The sequence below is a fragment of the Schistocerca serialis genome, chromosome 8 (genome assembly GCF_023864345.2).
Source record: "Schistocerca serialis cubense isolate TAMUIC-IGC-003099 chromosome 8, iqSchSeri2.2, whole genome shotgun sequence".
NCBI classification, from domain to species: Eukaryota; Metazoa; Arthropoda; class Insecta; order Orthoptera; family Acrididae; genus Schistocerca; species Schistocerca serialis.
The window spans coordinates 305,097,272-305,118,447 of NC_064645.1; the positions used below are offsets into that span (position 1 = coordinate 305,097,272).

Here is a 21,176-nt window from a genome sequence, read left to right on the forward strand (position 1 = left end):
CATGTTCAAAACCTACCCAGGCAGACTGTGTTGTGGGCGGGAGGAGAGGGGGGGGGGGGGGGGACCAACCACTTAGGGGTTTCCCAAGACACCTGGTCACTCAACTCCCCAACACCAGCGGAAACAAACATCCCATTTATGGGAGAACGGGCTTGTTGGAATTGATGAACATTGACGATTAGAGGAATGTACCATTATACTCTTAAAAATGCTGTAAAATTGAATTTATAATGCTAAAAGAAGCATTTTTTTACAATTTGTTATCTACATCTGTATCAACATGGCTCCTTTGCAATTCACACTTAACTGCATGATGAAGGGTTCGTCGAACTATCTTGAGACTATTTCTCTACTATTCCATTCCCAAACAGTGTCTGGGAAAAATGAACACTTAAAATCTTTTCATGCAAGCTCTGATTTCTCTCATCTTATTATAATGGTTATTACTCAGTGGGTGCCAACAAAATATTTTCATTTTTTAGGGGACAATGTTGGCGATTGAAATTTCATGAAGAGATCTTCCTGCAATGAAAAATGCTTTTGGTTTAATTAATGCCACCACAACTCACTAATCATTCCATGACACCTGTGCCACCCTCCTATTTCACAATAATACAAAAATGAGCTGCTCTTTTATGAATTGATTTCATTTGTCAGTCTTAACTGGTAAGGATACAACTGAAAGTTCAGTAAATCTGACCTTTTGTAAAATACCCTTTCCTTATTTCTGAGTACCTACCAATTGAATTATTAACTGTGTAAACCTAATCAAGCAATATTTGTGTGGAAAGCAGTGTCTACTACTAGCTACAAAATAGAATTTCTAACGATCAGATTTTTTAAAAATTCTTAATCAAGAGAACAGAAAGGTGGAAACAAAAGCAACAGGATGATGTGATCAGGAACTGAAAGGGTGTATAAAGATACTCTGGACAAGGGCAGACACAGATTCGGAAATAGGAATGAACTACTGGCTAACATTCATGCAAGAAATAATAGGATGTGAGTGGAAACAGAATGTAAACAAAGGCAGAGAACAGGTATATTAATTAGTTGAGCTAGACATCATATTATGCCGATTCTGTCATGAAGGAGACCTGTTAAAAGTGTGAAACAACAGAAGTTATACATCCGCTGCTGCTTCCTTTCACAGGCTGTACTAAGAACCATGCTACAGAAAAATGCTGAAGATTAGAGTGTTAGGTCAAATAACTATTGAAGAGGTACTGAATTACTGTGTGGAAAAAATTTTTGGCACAGTTGGACCAAAAGAAGAATCAGATGATAGAATACATCCGAAGCATCAAGGAGCCATCACTTTGGTAATGGCAAGAAGTGAGGGAAGAAGGGTGGGGGAAGCCCAAGGCTTGAATACAGTATGCAGGTTCAAATGGATGCAGAGGTACTTGCACAGGATAGACTAGCATTGAGCTGCATCAAGCTAATCTTAGAATTGAAGACCACAAAACAAGAAGTAACTAACTAACAGCTTATTATAAGTAGCACTAATTATGGGAATTTCTTCTGGCTGTGGAAGGGGGCAAATAAAATCTAGCTTGTATTACAGAAATGTAAAAATGTCTGGAAACAAATGACACTCAAGAACCATGAATAACAAAAAGAAATTCTAGGAACATAATACTAAATTTATAAGGTGGCATAAAAAACGGAATTAAGAACAGTATAAGCTAGTAGAGGAAGAAAAATTTGAAGAGTAAAATAAAAGAATATTGGAGAAACATAAAATAACAAGGAAAATTAAGGACTTGAAGTTGGAATGTAGTCCTTATTAGCTGATACAAAATAGATGAAGGAAGAAATAATGTTAAGGAAATAACTGAAAGGAAAAATAAAGCAATGGAAAGTCCAGGATGGAATAACAAGAGGGTACACTGCTACTCACCATGCCATGTAGAGGAGACATTGAGTCACAGGCATGAACAACGAAAAAACTGCTATGCATTTTAGCTTTTGGCCAAAAGGCCTTCTTCTGAAATAGAACACACACACACACACACACACACACACACACACACACACACTCACACTCATTCACACAAGCACAGGATCACTGTGTCTGGTTGCTGTGGCCAGCCATAGACTCTGTGTGTGTGAGTTGTGAATGTGTTTGTGTTTTCTACTTCCGAAGAAGGCTATTTGGCCAAAAGTTAAAATGTATAGAAGTCTTTTCATTTTGTCTGCCTATGACTCAACATCTTCTCCATATAGTGAGTAGCAATTTATCCTTTCATATTGTTGAAAAGAAAAATAATGTAGTCAGAGAAAAACAGAGAATGATAATGCACAATATAAATGGAAAAGAGAAAAAGAAAGATTTTTGAATGAACAAAAAATTAAGGAAGGAAAGGAAAGCTAGAGTTAAGACTATTTGGAAGAGAGTAAGTGCTAAATCTGGCTCAAAACTAGTTTTCACAGTTTTTAATAATTTATTAGAACTGACACCCAGAATCTGTAGAAAATTATTAAATGACATAATTTATCCTTAATTAAGCTGAATTTATTACATAAAACTCTAAATCTCTAACTCAGTCAGTAATTCTGGCCTCTGTGGTCATTATCAAATGATGAGTATCCACAAATTACTTATAAAAATGTATTTTAAGCCCAAATTTTATATTTGCTGTTGTGCCCTGTAATATGTTTGGAAATAGGGTATTGAATTTCCGAGTATAAACAACTTGTCTGTGGCCAATGATTTTGACTGATAGTTTGATAATAGTTCATCAGTTCAAAATGCTGCCATAATGATGAGATGCACTATGATTCATGAAAGTACAGCATTTATAAATCTCTTCACTTTTGGAGAAATCAAGTGTTGTCTTTCTTTTTTTATCTCTGTCAGTTAGTTAAGTTCTATCACTTATCACTTCATTTCTTCTATGTTTCATTGAATTTGCCCCCACAAGCCTACAGACAGGATGAAGAAACTAGAACAATTTTCAAGGTTTCCATAATGTTTTAAAAAGAAATATCAAGCTCTTATTTCACAACATAAGGCTGTAGAGTGAATTAAAACAATAGAAATGTTTAAATGAAATTTTATGTTTTCCCTTTGTGTTTGTTAGGTGATGAACTTCACTATGAGGACTGTCGAATTCATTTGGATGGCAGAGCCCCAGGAGCTGCAGAACATCGCTGTAGCTGGGATGGTGACTTTGCGTTTCTACACTGTGGTCAGCGTAATTTGCAGGCGGGCCTGACATACTGGGGTGGCATCAGGTAGGATATTGGCATATAACTAGATACATGCAAAAGTACATCACTGTATGTGGATGTTTTGTGGGTAATTTCCTTCTCTAAGACTATAAACTTGCCATTTAAAACAGTCCTGTTAATAGGACACTAGCAGTGTATAAATTCAAATATAATAGCAGCACAAATGGTTTTGCTGTTTTATTATGTCAAAGTATTATAATATCTAACAATGGAAACTCCACGTAGGAATACCAAAAATGTAGGAAAAATTGCTACTTACTGTGAAGATGACACATTAAATTGCAGACAGGCACAATTAAAAGACACTTACACAAAGCTTTCGGCGACAGCCTTAATCAGAAAAAGAGAAACACACACCACTCATACACATATGCAAGCACACTTCATGCACACATGACGCCAGCTCCGGCATTGTGGCTCGAGCTGCCAGAGTAGGCGGTCATGAGTGCGTGAGGCATGCTTACTTGTGTATATGAATGGTGTGTGTTTCCCTTTTTCTGATGAAGGCTGTGGCTGAAAGCTCTTTGTGTAAGTGCCATTTAATTGTGCCTGCTTGCAACTCAACATTTCATCTTTATTGTAAGCAGCAGTCTATCTTTCCCTACATTGTTATTTTAATATCCATAAATGTAATATTAAGGGTAAAGGTTGCATTTTGTTTAGGTGAAACATTCATATACTTTTTCAAGAGACCTACTGTGCATGACATATGCCAAACTTTCTTCTGAAATCAAATAAAAACAATGTGTACACTGTAATTTCCCACATTTTGGTTTTTAGGTGTAGTACTCCACATGTGTGCAGCCCAAAGACTGGTTTGATGCAGCTCTTTTCGCATTAGTGTATCTCATTAAAACATCTCCATTTTTGCACAAGTGCTGCATCCTATCCCCTTATGTGCCTGCATACTGTAGTCAAGCTGAATTTTCCCCCATTTCAATCTTCAGCATTTTTCGGGAACACCACATTTCAAAAGTTTGTGTTCCCTTCTCATGCACAGTGTGTAGCATCCATGTTACAATTCCATTTAAGGGAAACTAACTGGGAAGAAACTGGATTGGTCTTGACTTCAGGTGTGGCTCATATCAGTGCTGTGATAGCTGACGCTATTGGGATGTTGAGATAGATGAGACAGAGCTTATATCTTAACACAACGGAGGGGGGAGGGGCATCACCAATGGTAGAATTCTTTTGATTTCGAGATGTGAAAGGTAAGCTTTTTTAAGCTGAATACCTCACTCAAGTAGACTGCTTTGAAAGAAATCCAGGTACATGAAGTGGCTTACATTAAACAATCTTGTTAAGCTTATTATGCATCAAAACACTGGAGGGAGAGGGGGAGAAACAAACCAAAGTTAGTAAATTTCTTGTCTCATCACATGATCTATAATGTCAAAGGGAAGTGAATGAGAAATGTCTGTTCGAGTACCATTATAACTACTTGAATTGATACCTATAAATTAGCATCCTATTTCTGTAGGGAAAATATGGAGAAAAGATGATTTGTCATGTGTGTTAAGAATAATATCACATTCAAATCTACTAGAGCCAATAGTTTCTGCTGAGGTCAATAATTGGAAGCCTGTGCTTGCAAATTGTTACTCACAGAAAAGTCATTTATGGTTATTATAGTATGTAGATCTCCACTGGGAAATTTTAAAATATTTTTAGAGCAGTTTGAGACATTATTTTGCCACCTAGGTAACAAAAGAAAATAAATTGTGGTCTCTGGAGGGTTTAATATTAATTCCCTGAAAGAGCCTTACAAAAGAAGTGGTTTAGGAATGATACTAAATACTTGCAACCCGGGTTCTATTGTTTGTTTTCCCACCAGATTTACGCAGGTAAGCAGCACTCTAATAGACATCACACTTATAGATAAACACTTCATCATTGATATAAATGCTTATCCAGCTGCGAATGCCTCTCCAGCTGTGATAGACGACTGGCCGTATTTATTAACTTATGTGATTGCAAAGAAGCGGTATTATTGATTGCAGTGAAGCGATGTCATGGAAAACGGGGGGAAAGTCACTACTAAACAGGCAACTTAAAGTTCTACAGCAACGTTACAGGAAGCTGACTGAGGGAAGTACATAATGCAGCATGTGTCAGTTCCAAATTTAATGTAATTATAGATGGTTTTCAATAAATCTTTAACAGCTGGTTCCCAAGAAAATGAAGACTGGTACTAATAAGGCACTGAAAAAATCATGGATTACAAAATGACTCAAAATATCGTGTGCACAAAAGAAGATACATGAAATGGCTAGACCAGACAGAAAAGTAGCCTAGAGTTCATTTTACAAGAAATACTGTGCTATCTTAAGGAAAGTGATTATAAATAAAAAAAAAGCTTTTGTATAATGTCCGAAATTAATACATTCAACACTATGCCCGTAGGCCATACAGGCATGCATTTTTCGGCTGTGTGGACAGCGCTCGTATCCCATGCAGGTGGCACTTTCACAGTCCCTAAAAGGTGTTTTTCACCATGCTACATAGCTGGCAGCTATGTCCACTAGATGCGGCAGCAGTCGATGAGTTCTGTGTATCAGTTGTATGAGTAGAATGTCTGTCAGTATAGTGATTGGTTCTATGATGACATTTTCGCTTGGCACTCAACCATAAATCTGCGACTGTGTATGGGCATTTTGAGTGAAAATGACAGCTAGAGGCCTCTGGGAAAGTGAAGTTCTGACATTTTATTCAGTGAAAATGACTCTGATATTGATGTCAGTGACGACAGCAGTAATTACAAGCGAGAAAGTGTTTCAAGTGATGAATCGGGTAATAGTTTTTTTTTCCCTCAATTTTGTTGCTAATGTATGTGGAGAATTTGTAAAGAAAACACACTATCTTTTTTTATCTAATTTGAATTATGGAGTTCAATTAGATTAGGAGCTGCAACGACCAACAAATGTGACGGTAGGTCTTACTCAACACAATGCTGATGACTGGCAGGAGCATGGCACACAGCCTCAGCTTCCATATTTCAGTCAGTGTATGGAGCCACTTGTTTGTGAACAGGAACTAATGTTTATGACTGTTTCTTGACCTTTTTTTAGTGACAGTGTTTTCCAAAACATAAAAACTGAGACAAACTGATATGCAGATACAAAAATTGGCGCACTGGAACAGCGAAATGAAATAAAAAAGAACTCTATGTGGCACAAATGGGATCCGGTAAAACTACATGAAATATATTGATTTTTTGAAACAGTTCTGCATATGTGTGTCATTAAGTTACCGAAGCTTAGTGACTAATGGTCAACTGATCCATTTTTATAAATAGGCTTTGCAAATAGATTGCTGGACCATGATAGGTTTTCCAGTATTATGTTTATGCTGCATGCCAATGACAACTCAATGTACATAAAAAAGGAAGAGAAAAACCATGATCTTCTTCATAATATAGGCCTGTGTACAACTTTTTTGCCGACAAATGTAGATCCAGTTTCATGCCATACGAAAATTTGACTATAGATGAAGCTATTTATCCATTTTGTGGACGTGTTGGCTTTAGGGTTTACAGGAAAAATAAACCCAATAAATATGGCATGAAGCTTTATGCACTTTGTGATGCTGCAACAGGCTATGTCCTGAACTGCAGTGTTTACAGATGATCAGCAGGGACAACTGTCAACCATATTCCAGCATTACATAATGAAAAACAGAAAAGGCTTTCCAACAAGCTTCAAAACAAAGAAGCTGAAGCAAAATGAAATGATATTTTTGAGGAATGGGACCATTCTAGTGCTGAAATGGAAAAATAAGTGTGATGTATACTGTCTATCCACAAAACATCAGGCTACCACCAAAGACATCCCAGTGCGTTTAAAAGGTGGTATTACAACAGTAATGAAACCAGATGTTGTAATTGGCTACAATATGAACAATATGCACGAGCTATACAGTTAGTACCCATTCGCACCAAAAACAATGAAGTGGTGGAAAAAACTTTTCTTTCATGTTTTTGTAATGTCTGTCGTGAACAGTTTTATTTTGTGCAAAGATGTCAGTAAACAGAAAATCTCTCTTGTGGACTTTATAAAAAAAGTTAGTTTGAAATTGGTAGAAATGGGAGGACCCTTTCGATCTTTACAACCAGCCCCAAGCACTAGCCTGGACAGAAATTTTGGTTGTTACTTTCCAGAAAAAGTACCTTCTACTACCAGCAAAGTAAATACTATGTGTTACTGCAAAGTTTGCTCTGATAAAGGGAAGAAAGAGACTGGCAAGTGGATAAGAAAAGAAAGCAGATGGTGGTGCAAAGACTGCAACATAGGACTGTGTACCTCAGTGCTTTCAGAATTACCACTTGAAAGTGAATTATGTATAAAATATATGTAAACATTTTATGTCATAAAATATTAAATAAAAAACCTCTTGAACCAAATTCTTTTTGTTATGGATACCAGAAATCATGTTAGGAAATGTAAAAGTTTTTTGCGGGTGAAGGTTTCTCATGATTTTGGGAAATTCTGGTACACCTCCACCGATGCAAGCGTATGTATGAGCTTACATTTTACCTAATCTATAAAGTATGGTGTTTCATGTGATGCTAGAAATGCACCTTCAAGGCCATTAGTTGTTGTAATCTTATTAATTAAAGTTGCTTGAAAAATTGACAGTGCACCTGCACACTCGAGGCGCATACATAGCAGTGTGGAGTGTGTTAATAATTCAAATATTAAAATTAAATGTATATGGGCAGTAGTCAAAAGAGAAGTGGGGCAATCAGTTAAGGAATGTGAGGACTATGTTATTAAAAGAAAGAACCAAATAAAAAATAATAGCAGTCAGGTAGCCAAATTATACTAATAATAAAACTGTAAAACCATTGTGTATCTGTTTGAATACGACACTCTCCAAAATTACTTGATGACTTTCCATGGGGTTTTCACAGGTAAAGTGAGCGTAGCTTGGTGCAACAAACAGGTCTGATTTCATCAAAATGGGATCATTCTAAAATATATTATAATTTAAAGTTTTATAAATGCAAAAATGTGTTCAACTGTTTCCTTTTCACAACTAAACCGCGGTGCTGATTTTGATGAAATTAGCTATGGAATAGCTTGAGCACTAAGTAAGAATATAGACTACTTTAGAAAGTGGATAGTACGAGATATTTATTGACTTGAAGAATATTATGCGAATTACAGAAAATATTTACTATTTCAAAAATATATTTCTCTTCAACTTGTTGACTTTATCATGTTTGTGAAAATGCTTTTATTGATTGATATACAGGGTGTGTACAAAGTCCGGAAACACTTTCAAGTACTTATTGCACAAGAACCAAACATTGTACAGATATCATACATATGTAATTTTGAAGAGAAACTGAAAGTTTTTTTTCCATGTATACTGCCACAGCAGTGCTAGTCGCAAACATGGCAGGTTTAGGTGCAGAGCGAGCTTCCTGTGTGTTGGAGTTTGACAAAAACAAGTGTGCTACAGCTGTTCAGTGAATGTTTAGAACCAAGTTCGGTAAGAAGCCACCAACGAGGAAGGCCATTTACCTCTGCACAACATATTCCTCAAAGGTAAATGTTTTTTGTGCCTTGTCAGAGCATTCTCCTTCGCCGAGAGCACTCTCACTGGATATTCCTACTTGGACATTTTGCAGCAATGGCTGATACCTCAAATGCAATCAAACTTTCTATTCATCTTTCAGCAGGATGTGGCTCCACCTCATTTTCATCGTGAGGTTTGTGGGTACCTGAACACGAAGCTGCCACATCAATGGATTGGCCATGCTACAGAAGGGGACAGCTGTATCATGAAATGATCTCCCTGATCACCAGATCTCACTTAGTGTGACTTTTTTCTGTGGGGACACATTTAGGATCTGCTGTATGTACCGCCTTTACTGCGTGATGTAGCTGAGCTCTGGGAGAGAATACAGGAAGTGACTGCCACAGTTAACGATGCCATGCTGGGACGGGTATGACAAGAATTTGATTACCATATTGACATCTGCCAGGTCACTCATGGTTTGCATATTGAATGTTTGTAAAAACAAACTTTCAGAGTTTCTCTTCAAAATGCAACATGTATGACATCTGTACAATGTTTAGTTCTTGCACAATAAATAATTGAAAGTGTTCCTGGACTTTATGTATACCCTGTATTCTACATACTACAATTCAACATAATGAATACAATGCTAAGTATATTTAATCCCTATTCCCATACTATTATATTGTGGCAATAGCTATCTCCACAAGTGAAATGCAATAGATACTCTTTGGAACGTGCCAGTGATGAACTGTAATTGTTCTTTGATTACACAATCAGGTGCTTTGTGTTGACAATAAAGCTGAGGTATCTTATATGTGGGTATTGTTATTTGCCCACATAATAGGTGACCCTAAGACAAAAATAGTCCATGAACATAAAGCATGGTCGAGTTTTGTACTATATTTTCATAGTCAGGGAAGATATGGTGAAATTGTTATTTACGGGTGGCTGGGAGATCCAGCAGTTACAGAGGAATGATGACAGCACAGGTACAGACAGCTTACCAGCTCCAGAGATAGCTTCTATGCTGTGATTGCATCCATACATTGCTTGCTGCCCGTCAGCCATCTCATTAGCATCATCTGTGCCATGGTTACAGTTAAGGGCTTTGCCATTTTGTCAGCACAACTAGGCGTTTGGTTTGCGATTTTAGAAAGTTTTTTCTCCAAGAAGAGGATCATAGAGCACCAGGAGCAATTTTTGTTGGCAGTCAGTAATTTACACGAGAGAACAACCATGTTGGTTATAGATATTATGCCAAAACTTCTACACCAATCTATCTACCATGCACTCAAGATGGCACTGATAACTTGCACTAAGTCATCTGAACAAACTCTTAAGCAGGCGCTGTATCATGGACAAAGAGGTGATAGAACCCCACTGTAATTCTGGAGACATTTACAGGCTATGGTGAAAGTTAGTATGGTCTCCGAAGAATTGTTACTCCACATTTGGCTACACCAGCTATCTCCACAGGTGCAGTTAACTCTGATAGCGCATGAGTGATAACCCCTGGATAAATTGTTGTGGGTAGCTGATTGCTCACACAGCACAGTAGACTCAGCAGTTGTAGCGGCTGTAATGCCAGTGCACATTAATGCCACATGTAGTAGTGAGCCATCCGAGATGCCAGAAGAACAATGTTGTGTTACATTGTCATTTTGGCAAATGCCGAGTATAAGACCAGATCTCATCAAGATTTACAAACCACACTGCAAAAGATTGCCGATTGATTGCAAGCATTGAAGCTTTGGATGGGTTCAGACAGATGGCTACAGGCATGACGTTCTAGTAATCAGCCAGCTCTGGACTGCAATGCCAGACTCAAGACGCCATGTCGAGCACTATTGGTGTGAGCTGCTTTGGGTTGCAGACTATGAAGTGCATTATTGCGATTACCCAAACGGCAAAAGTGGTCCACAATAGGCACCACAGACCATGCCATCTCCAAGCAGCACCAACAGTGTATGAAACGTTAACTGGCCATAGTTCCCACGCTACAATGCAATATTAATATACCCGTGGAGATGGTATAACCAACTGCCATCGCAAATCAATTGGTGGTTCAACAGAAATGTATGGGGATATCGAACTGGTTGCACATTGCCAACAGAAGATCTGCATTAGTACTTCTGGTGGACACTGGTTTGGAAGTCAGCACTCTGACGACCTCATACAAAACAGACATAGCAGCTCCAGAGCCGCTGGAGCTGTTAGCCATTAATAATTCTTGTATCAGGATACTGGATCGTAAGGAGCTGGCAACTGACCTGGGTTGTGCTAGTCCTTTCAAGTGGGTGTTGATAGTGGCAGACATTTTCCCATCTATCTTAGGAGCAGATTTCCTTGTACATTTTAGGCTGTCTGTGGATTTGTCTAAGGCATGGCTCTTAGTGGACCCAGCAGCAGCAAAGTCAAATGGTAGGAATGTTGTGTTTGCAATATACATCAACAGCCTGTTCTACCATTATCAACACCACTGCACAGTGTAAAGCACAAGATGGTATACTATATACATGAGATCCCAGGGCTGCTGCTTGCACAGCACATTTGTAGAATTGTGCCAGATGACATGCTGAAAATTAAAGCAGTTTTTGAAGAGGTGTTGCTTTCCAGTATCATATGGATTTCAGACAATCACTGTGCATCCCCACTACATTTGCTAAGGAAAACTGATGGCACATGGTGTCCTTGCAGTGTTTACTAGGGATTAAATAGCAGGACCATTCCAGACAATATCCTTTTCCACATATGCAAGAATTCACATATGCTTTGGCTGGTGCAACAGTTTTTACTGTTCTGGATTGCCAGAAGGCCTATAACCAGGTTCCTGTAGCACCTATGGATGTTCCCAAGACAGCAGTGATCATGCCTTTCATCCTTTTTGAGGTCTTGCACATGCCTTTCAGACTTCAAAATATGGCTCAGGCATGGTGAAGGTTCATCAATGAAGTGCTGCAGGGATTTCCATTTTGCATTTGATGACCTCAAAGAAATTTTGTTATACTCTGCTGATGCACAATCACATGTCAGGCATTTGGCTTAGGTACAGCAAAGGTTGCAAGACTACAGTGTGGTACTGAATGAAGACAAATGCATGATGGATGAAAGTGAAGTGACCTTTCTCCGTTATAGAGTTTCACAAGATGGAATCTCCCCATTGCCGGAAAAGTTGGCTATGTTGCACGACCTGCCACATCAAGGTATTGTTGACAACTGCAATGGATGTTAGACAGGGTGAATTTTTTTCGCCACAATTTACCAGCAACAGTGGCTATTCAGACACCTCTTACAGACCCATTTGCTGGCCACTTCATTAAAGGGAAGCATGTACTGAAGTGGACTTCAGAGATGAATAAGGCCTTCCGTACTTTGCAGAGCAGTCTCGATCAAGGAGTGTCACTTGCCCATCCAGTATCATCTGCACCATCACTGCCAGTCAGACTGCAATTGGAGCCACACTACACCAGACAGTCAACAATTGTGTCCTGCCTTTAAGCTTTTTTCAAAGAAGCTACTGCCATTGCAAATGAACTGGAGCACCTATGATAGGGAATTGTGGACAATTTATGAGAGTGTGAAGCACTTCTGGCCTCATGTCAGAGCCCATCTAGTGACAATTTACATGAATCACAATCCAATTGTACCTGCATTTCAGAACCCAAGGGATAAGTGTTCACCTCAACAGTTCAGGTACATCAGAGTTTGTTAGACCGTTCATGACGTATATTCGGCATATTCGAGGCGCTGAAAACATAGTGGGTGTAGTGTGGTTTCCATTCAGAAGTATGAAGATCTCACTAAGGCACAAATGGCAGATCATCAGCTGCAAGACTTACTGGTGGATCAGTTTTCAAGTCTGCGATTCCAGCAGATTGAAGTACCAGGTTGCGGTGTAAAGTTGTGGTGCAACATCTCTCAGCACGTGCCTTTATCACACCACAGTTTCATAAGATAAAGTTCCAACAGCAGGTACAGTCTGGCACATCCAGAGGCGAACACCACTGTCAAAATGATAATGGAACATTTTGTGTGGCCGACAGTTAAGAAAGACGCTCACAACTGGGCTCACAACTGAGCCTACACCTGCTTCCACTGTGAAGTGAGATATCACGTCCATGCTGAGGTTGGGCATTTCTCAGGTCTACCAGTGAAATTTGGACATATCCACCTTGATATGATGGGTCCCCTACTGCCTTCTGATGCGTACAGATACTCATATTGACATATAGGTGCACAAGATGGGCAGAGTCCGTACCACTGCCAAACATTTCACCTGAGACGGTTGCAGAGGAATTTGTCAGACACTGGCTGGAACACTTCAGCTGTCCCCTGGCCATTATGACAGACCAAGGCAAGCAGTTTGAATCTACCCTGCTCAGTGAGCTGGCTAAACTATGCAGATTCCAGCACCACCACACTATCAGCTAACCACACAGCCAACAGTGGTATGGTGGAAAAGTGGCATTGCACCACGAAAGCAGCCCTCATGTGCCACCAAGAATGTTGGACTGAAGTGCTGCCTGTGGTACTGTTGGGGGTTACGAACAGTTTACAAGATTGATATTGGCACCTCAGTGGTTGAGATGGTATACGGAGACTTGTTAAGGATCCCAGTAGAGTTTCTGACCTCTGTGCTGTTGCCAGACAAAACGGAGTTACCCTTGTTGGTACAGAGGATTCAGGATCACATGCCAAAGATTTGACAGGCTATGGCTGCGCATAGTGGTTCACACCCTGTTGTCTTGCACAAGGCGCTAACAGATTGTTCGCATTTCTGCTGCGCACTGATTCCGCATGGACAGCTCATCAACACTGTATACTGGACCCTAATGGTTTTGTGGTGAAGTGAACATTTGCAACAGGGCATTCTTTACATCAGGTAAATTTACTAGTACTCTCTTCTGGGTGCAACTCTTTGGTGAACTTACATTAAGCATTTTACTGTCTGTTCGGTATCAGACCAATATACAATCTAGAGAAGGAGACTTCCACACTTCAGGCAATATTTGGTGTTGGCTTTGCAGAATATGGGCTCAGCAGTTGCTGGAAGAATGACTTGACTTCTACCATTGCTGGAACTTCCCAGATATACCTGTTGATTTGAGTAACTTTGCAATAGTTTATATTGATTCTGATATTTGGATTGTCAAATGTGCTATGCATCTAGGTGAGCCTCCAAAATTGATTTCGATTTGTACTGGTCACCTGTTACATTTGTGGGCATGATTCTAACTTACCATAAATAAAACTTATTGTATATTGTGGTATGTTGTCAGTCCAAGTGTCACTGATTGTTGACATTTATTGGAATCTGAAGTACCCAACAGCACAGCACGTCATGTGGAGCATGCGACTTAGCATCACCTTTAGTCATGACTGTTACAAATTGTGGATAGTCCAACAGAAATTACTGAAGCCATATCCATCCTTTCATCAGAAAACTATTGGCACCAAATTCCGACTAGAAAACATCCAATTACACATCTTCAGAATGCTCACACCTTTCACATTAGAAAATGCTTCTCCTACAACTTCAGCATTTGTGATATACATCAGTAAATGCACATGAGGAATTTGTAGCTGCTTGGCAATGGTCAATCACTTTTCATCAATAGAAATGTAGAGATGATATCAATATAATAGAGGGAAACATTCCACGGGGGAAAAATATATTTAAAAACAAAGATGATGTGACTTACCATACGAAAGCGCTGGCAGGTCGATAGAAACACAAACAGACACATACATACACACAAAATTCAAGCTTTCGCAACAAACTGTTGCCTCATCAGGAAAGAGGGAAGGAGAGGGAAAGACGAAAGGAAGTGGGTTTTAAGGGAGAGGGTAAGGAGTCATTCCAATCCTGGAAGCGGATGTCTGCTTGTGTTTGCATATGTGTGGATGGATATGTGTGTGTGTGTGTGTGTGCGAGTGTATACCCGTCCTTTTTTTCCCCTAAGGTAAGTCTTTCCGCTCCCGGGATTGGAATCACTCCTTACCCTCTCCCTTAAAACCCACTTCCTTTCGTCTTTCCTTCTCCTTCCCTCTTTCCTGATGAGGCAACAGTTTGTTGCGAAAGCTTGAATTTTGTGTGTATGTATGTGTCTGTTTGTGTTTCTATCGACCTGCCAGCGCTTTCGTATGGTAAGAAATGTAGAGATGTGTTGAAACAGTTTGACAAGCAATACACCAGAGAGACATGAAACCTACCTTCGAGTTGATGTCATGACCTGTAAAAAAAAATTATTTCAACTCATCATATCTTCTCAAAATAGAGATTTTGTGACATTTATTTGGTTGTACAGGTATAAAGCATAACATTGTCACCATTATTCATATGTGACACAAAATCCAAGCACTCTCGATGATTCCTTCAAAGTTCAAGTTTTTGATCCATCCATGGACAACAAAACACTCATTGATCTTCCAAACACAACATGTGTGCTAAAAAATATGATGTATAGTTTCATTGCATGAAAGCAGACCATTACCACAGAGAAATAGCATTCTGTCTTATGTACTATAAATCACTTTAATTGGATAAATAAAAAATCTACTCACCAAGTGACGGCAGAACACATACATAAAAGAAGGTTGTAATTAGGCAAGCTTTCAGAGCCAGTGGCTCCTTCAGGCAGAAGGGTTGAAGTGGAGGGAAGAGGGGTGAAGGAAAAGGACTGGAGAGGTATAGGAAAAGGGTTATATATTGGGAAAGTCACCAGAACTGAGGGTCAGGGGAGACTTACTGCAACCTTATGAGAAGGAAAGACTGTTGTTGGGGACTGCATTGGACAAGATTAGAAAACCTGAGAGCTTACAGGTGGAAGACAGGGAAATTGCATAACAGAGATAACTGCTTAAACATCATGCATGAGTTAATAAGAGTGAAAAGCCAAATGCATTGTACGTAACAGGTGGAAGGGGGGTGGTAAAAGTAGATGGATAAGACAATGAAAGATGCAGAAAACTAAAACAGAGTGAAGGAAAGAGTATTTACTGTGAGTAAATGCTGAGGCAGAAGAAATTAACATAAATTAAGGCCAGATGGGTGGTGAGAACCAAGGGCGTGTTGTAGTGCTAGATCCCATATACGGAGTTCTGAGGAACTGGTATCTGGGGGAAGAATCCGGGTGGTGTGTGTGGTGAAACAGGCACCAAGGTCATGATTGTCATGTTGGAGAGCATGCTCTGCAACAGGATGTTTTGTGTTGCCTATGCCCATTCATTCTAATTGATAATTTGGTGGTAGTCATGCCATTGTAGAAGGCTGAACAGTGTTTACATAACAGCTGATATATGCCATGTGTTGTTTCACAGGTGGCTCTCCCTTTGATAGCATATGTCTTGCTAGTTACAGGGCTGCTGTAGGTGGTGGTAGGAGGGTGCGTAGGGCTAGTCTTGCAGCGGGGATGGTCACATGGATAGGAGCCATAGGGTAGGGAGATGGGTGCAGAAGGAGCGTAGGGTCTGACAAGAATATTGCAGAGGTTGGGATGACAATGAAAAGCTATTCTAAGTGTGGTGAGCAAAATTTCAGACAGAATGGATCTCATTTCAGGGCATGATTTTAGGAAGTCATGGCCATGTTGAAGTAGCTGATTAATACATTCCAGACCAGAATAATACTGAGTCACCAATGGTGTCCCCCGAAGTTGTTGTTTTGGAGGGATCAGCAGTAAAAGATTGAATGTTATGGCCTGGGAAATCTGCTTTGAGCTGGTGGGGTAATTACGTGCAGTGAAGGCTGAGGTGAGAATGGTGGTGTATTGCTGTAAAGTCTGCATCAGAACAAATACGTTTGCCTTGAGTGCCAAGGCTGTACAGAAGGGAATGTTTAACATGGAAAGAATGGCAACTGTCAAAATGTAAGTACTGTTATTTGTTGGTAGGTTTAATGTGGACAGAAGTGTGTAGCTGACATTCGGTGAGGACGAGATCAACATCAAGGAAAGGGACATGGGATTCAGAATAGGATCATGTGAAATTTAGTTGGGAAAAGGTATTCAGAGATTCCAGGAATTTTAACAGGTCAGTCTCACCATGAGTCCATATGGTAAAGAGGTCATCAATGTAACTAAACCAAACCACGGGCCAAAGGCTCACGGATCCCAGGAAAGCCCTCTCCAACCGACCCATGATAAGGTTTGGATAGGAAGGATACATGCTGGTTCCCATGGCAGTGCCCCTGATCTGCCCGCCAAAGATGAAGTAGTTGTTGGTAAGTATAAAGTTGATTAAGCTGAGTAGGAAGGATGTCATAGGTTTGGAATCAGGTGGGTGCTGACTGAGGAAATGTTCAGCAGGAGACAGACCATGTACGTGGGGGATGTTGGTATAGAGGGAAATGGCATCAATGATGACAAGCAAGGTGTGTGGTGGGAGTGGGATGGGTATGTGTTTCTGATGATCAAGGAATTGTGGTATCTTTGATATAGGAGGTGAGGCTTTGCACTATCATGTTTGATGGGTGCTTTGAAGCCAGCAACTATAGGACGGCCAGGATGATTGGGTTTGTGGATCTTAGGAATAAGGTAAAAGGCGGGGGTGCGTGATTTGGGTGGGGTGAGAAGTTCTATGGATTGAAGTGTTAGTCCTTCTGAAGAGCCTGAGGTTTTAAGGAGGGACTGCAGGTCAGTTTGAATCACAGGGATGGGATCTTGATGGCAGACGCTGTGTGTAGAGGTGTCAGAGAGCTGGCATAGACCTTCACTAACATGTTATAGGGACCTGAGGAAGGGTTGTGAAGCAATGCTGCATGTGAGGAATTCTTGGAAGGCTGATTTTGAGGCAGTGGTGGTGGATCAAGTTGGGATTGTGGTTTGAGCTGTTCAAGGCAATGTTCAATGTCAGGTTTGCTGTTGGAAAGGTTTTGGGATGTGTTGCAGAGTGATATATCCATTGATATTACATGTGAAGAAAGTAGGTCCTTCACCAAAGCTGCATGACCAAATGCATGTTTAGGGCTGAAAGTGAGACCCTTGTATAACACAGATACTTCAGGAAGGGAGAGTGCTTTAGATGAGAGGTTAAGAACACTGTACTGTTGTGACTGGTTCTTGTGATTATGGGTTATTCTTGGTCTTGGAGGCAGTGGTGAAGGATGTGGGATGTTACGGAGGTTGGCCAAGCTCGGCTTGTAGGATAGGAATGGTGGTTGATGGTATGGCTGTTTAGGGAGCTGCAAAGGGACAGGAATGGAAACACCACTGTTCAGATTGTTTACAAGAAGGTGGGATAGCTTTTTGAGGTGAAGTCTGGTACGTTGTTGCAGTTTGAAGTTGGCTTCTTGGATGATACCATCCAAGAAAACATGAGGGTCAGATACAAGCAGGATTTCGTAGAAGGAGAGAAGTCTGATGGAGTGGAAATTGGCTGATGAGGCATATAGGTCACAGATTAGTCAGGTAAGAGCAAGAGATTGCTGTATTTGAAACTGTAAAAGAGCCTGGTGTAGAGTAGGATTACATCCAGAAACAGGGACTTCCAATGTTAGGTCTTTTGGAGTAACTCCAAGGGACAAGCAGGTTCCAAGAAACAGAATGTGGGACCTTAGTTTTGATAATGCAAAAGCATATTTTCAAAAAGAACGGATGTAATATGAGATAGGATTCATCATGGCAAGAGAGGACATTTTGAAGAGTTAGGAATTAAGGGAGTGGCAAAAAAATAAATAAATAAGCAGAGGGTGGAAAAGACAGCAAAACAGAAGAAGAGCAAGGCAAAAACTGGGAAAAACATAAAAATCCAATTTACTCCAAAGTTACATGCTAGACGCAAGTTACATGTTACGTCGCATTATTTACTCATGATATTGTGATTACAGAAGGATTTATTAAATATCTGCTGAATACAGAACAAAATTACATTGTACAAAGAATATGTGCAAAGGCTCTTTGATTCACCTTCATCATTTGTGATGCAGTTATGAGCCTGGTGGCTCATAAATCTATATATACTCATGTGCTAGACTGGTTTAATTAATATTGTTGTCAAGATTGTCCCTAGTGTTCATAACAGCAAACTTAAGTTCACAAAATAAAGGTATAAAAACTAACTTTTCTTGCCTTTGTCCATCATGGAAGTGATATGTGACGGAAGGTGGAGTGTGCTAAATGACATCAGCACAGTACTGTGTGTGTAATAGTTGTTTTATATCAGTCCAGTGTGTGATGGTTCCTTTATTAGTATCATTTATTCCCAGTTACATGCTAGATGCAAGTTACTTGTTATGTCTCATTATGTACTTAAGATACTGTAATTACAGAAAGATTTAAAAAATACCTGCAGGATACAGAACAAAATTACACTATAGTTAAAAATAGCAGGTAGGCAATAATACCCATGATTTTATGTGTCATGGCTCTTCATTGTGTGCCCTGCTGTATATTTTTAACTGGTGACGACATTGATAGGCACTATATCTTTAACATTTATTTTCAGAAACGTAAATAGGTAGTTAGCATTTGGTTTAGTTCAAACGTTTGCAAGTCACAATATGATATAGAATATTAAATTTCATTTTGTGTGTCCTTTTCTTGTCTCATTTTGGCAACAAAATCTTTTTAATTCCTTACTTTTTTTTTAGACTTATTTAAAGCTTTATTCTCAGAATTTAAAGAATGTCTATTCTCTTGTATGACTTGTTCAAAACTGTATAAAGTTCATAATTTTAATATAAACATTTAAATGGCTGGCTGTATGTTTCAGATTTGCAAATCCTGATTTAGAATGGACTCATTCACCACGTGAAGAGTCTTATTTAGAAGGTGTCAATTTGACTGGTGCAGGGTTGCTACATGGAGAATTATCACCTGCAATACTTGCCATTGGTAGAACACCTTCAATGGCACATGTCACAGTAGAGAGATCGGCTTCTGATGGAATTTCTTTGATTGCACCTGCCTCATCTGCTCGTCTTCAACATGCTACGTAAGTCATTAAATGAGCTCACCTAAGGATTTTGTAAATATGACGTGAGTTTTGAGAGTGGCAGAATCATAGAAACTATTTGTGAGTATGTTTTCAAGGGCACATATGCTGTTTCCCTTTTTTTACCGTTTTGCTGGAAGGTTTGTTGATGTTATTATGAAAACATGTTAATACAGGATCTTTAGGTACATTTGAAATGTTTCCTTTGGCCATACAGATCATCATCCCTAACTAACTCTGAAAACTTCACAAATGGATTTACTGTTCTGGATTAATATACAACGTTGTTTAACCTATAAAAGTAAAGGTGTGGTGAACAACTTCTGAACTGTGGCAACTTAACATTTCCCAGGACTGATATCAAACTGATTCCCTGTAAAAGTATCTTGGTGCATTACAAGTGATCACTTCTTTGATAATAATTGTTTCCAATGACGTTTTGCAATGATTGTTATTTCCACTCCTCTTCGTAAAAATTACTTAAAATGCTCCTATAAGAAGTGCCTCTTGTTGCGTGCTAAGTATGTTATTAGTGCTAGACAGGCTTCATATGTAATTTATATCCTAGTTCCTGCATAACACAGCTGTAACAGGTGGATTGAATGAGAACCCCATTGTACAGCCAACCAGATTCTGCAATTCAAATTAGTTTGATTATTTTGCTTATATTTTTCAATAGTTACTTGTGATTAACCTGTACAATGTATTTTATGTGTTTCAGTGTGTATTGTCTTTAACAAAGGTGTCTCGTGGTAAGTTGACTGTTTTCTTTCCCCTATACGTTTCATGTGAGAAAAAGCACTGGTGCATTTTCTGAGAATATTTTGGCTAAACTACACTTGTGGAGTATAGATACTCACTTTTGTTGTCTATGTGATTTTGGTTGCAGTCTGCACAAGTTTTTGAAGTTCCAGCACAGACATAAAGAGAAACAATAGTTTCATATCTGATTCTTCCTTGTGTCTGGCCAGTCTTCAACAGTAACAATAGATTTCAGCAAAGTTTCATGTAACTATTTTACTTAGACTGGAGATTTATTGTGACCGAGCTGTTCATAAAAATGCTAATTTTGATACCGTGAGATTGAAATGGGTGAATACTTATGGAGAAGGGGTACATGAAAGTATAGCAGAGTCCCACCAATCTGAACCCCGGTAATCCAAACGTTTGGCTAATCCGAACATGAAAAATGTTAGTCTAAGTAAGGAAAACTGTGCAGTAAACTGCTGTATATACACACTGTTTTAATTTACACAGTCCAGTAAACATGTATTAGAAAAATTGGCAAGAAAACATTAGGTTTAAACAATGCATAACAATGAAAGAAAAGCTGTCAAACTTACTAAAATACAGCAGATATTTTATCCATACATTTTAGATGACAAAAACTCAGTCATTGTTTTTTGGTGTAATGGAGACAGTCCTTTGTTGCCTATATGATGCATAGTTGTGCCATCGTCTCATAAACATCAAATCAGCAG

The 21,176-nt window shown here is 39.2% G+C and overlaps 1 protein-coding gene across 1 annotated transcript in view; it reads left to right on the forward strand.

The window, feature by feature from the left end:
• The window catches only part of LOC126416987 (protein bark beetle), a 355,587-nt gene that overhangs the window by 286,912 nt on the left and 47,499 nt on the right, over positions 1 to 21,176 (forward strand). Inside the window, exons 26-27 of the mRNA XM_050084872.1 lie at positions 3,087 to 3,240; positions 19,474 to 19,695. Coding sequence (XP_049940829.1) covers positions 3,087 to 3,240; positions 19,474 to 19,695 — 376 coding nt within the window. The remainder of the gene's footprint in view (positions 1 to 3,086; positions 3,241 to 19,473; positions 19,696 to 21,176) is intronic.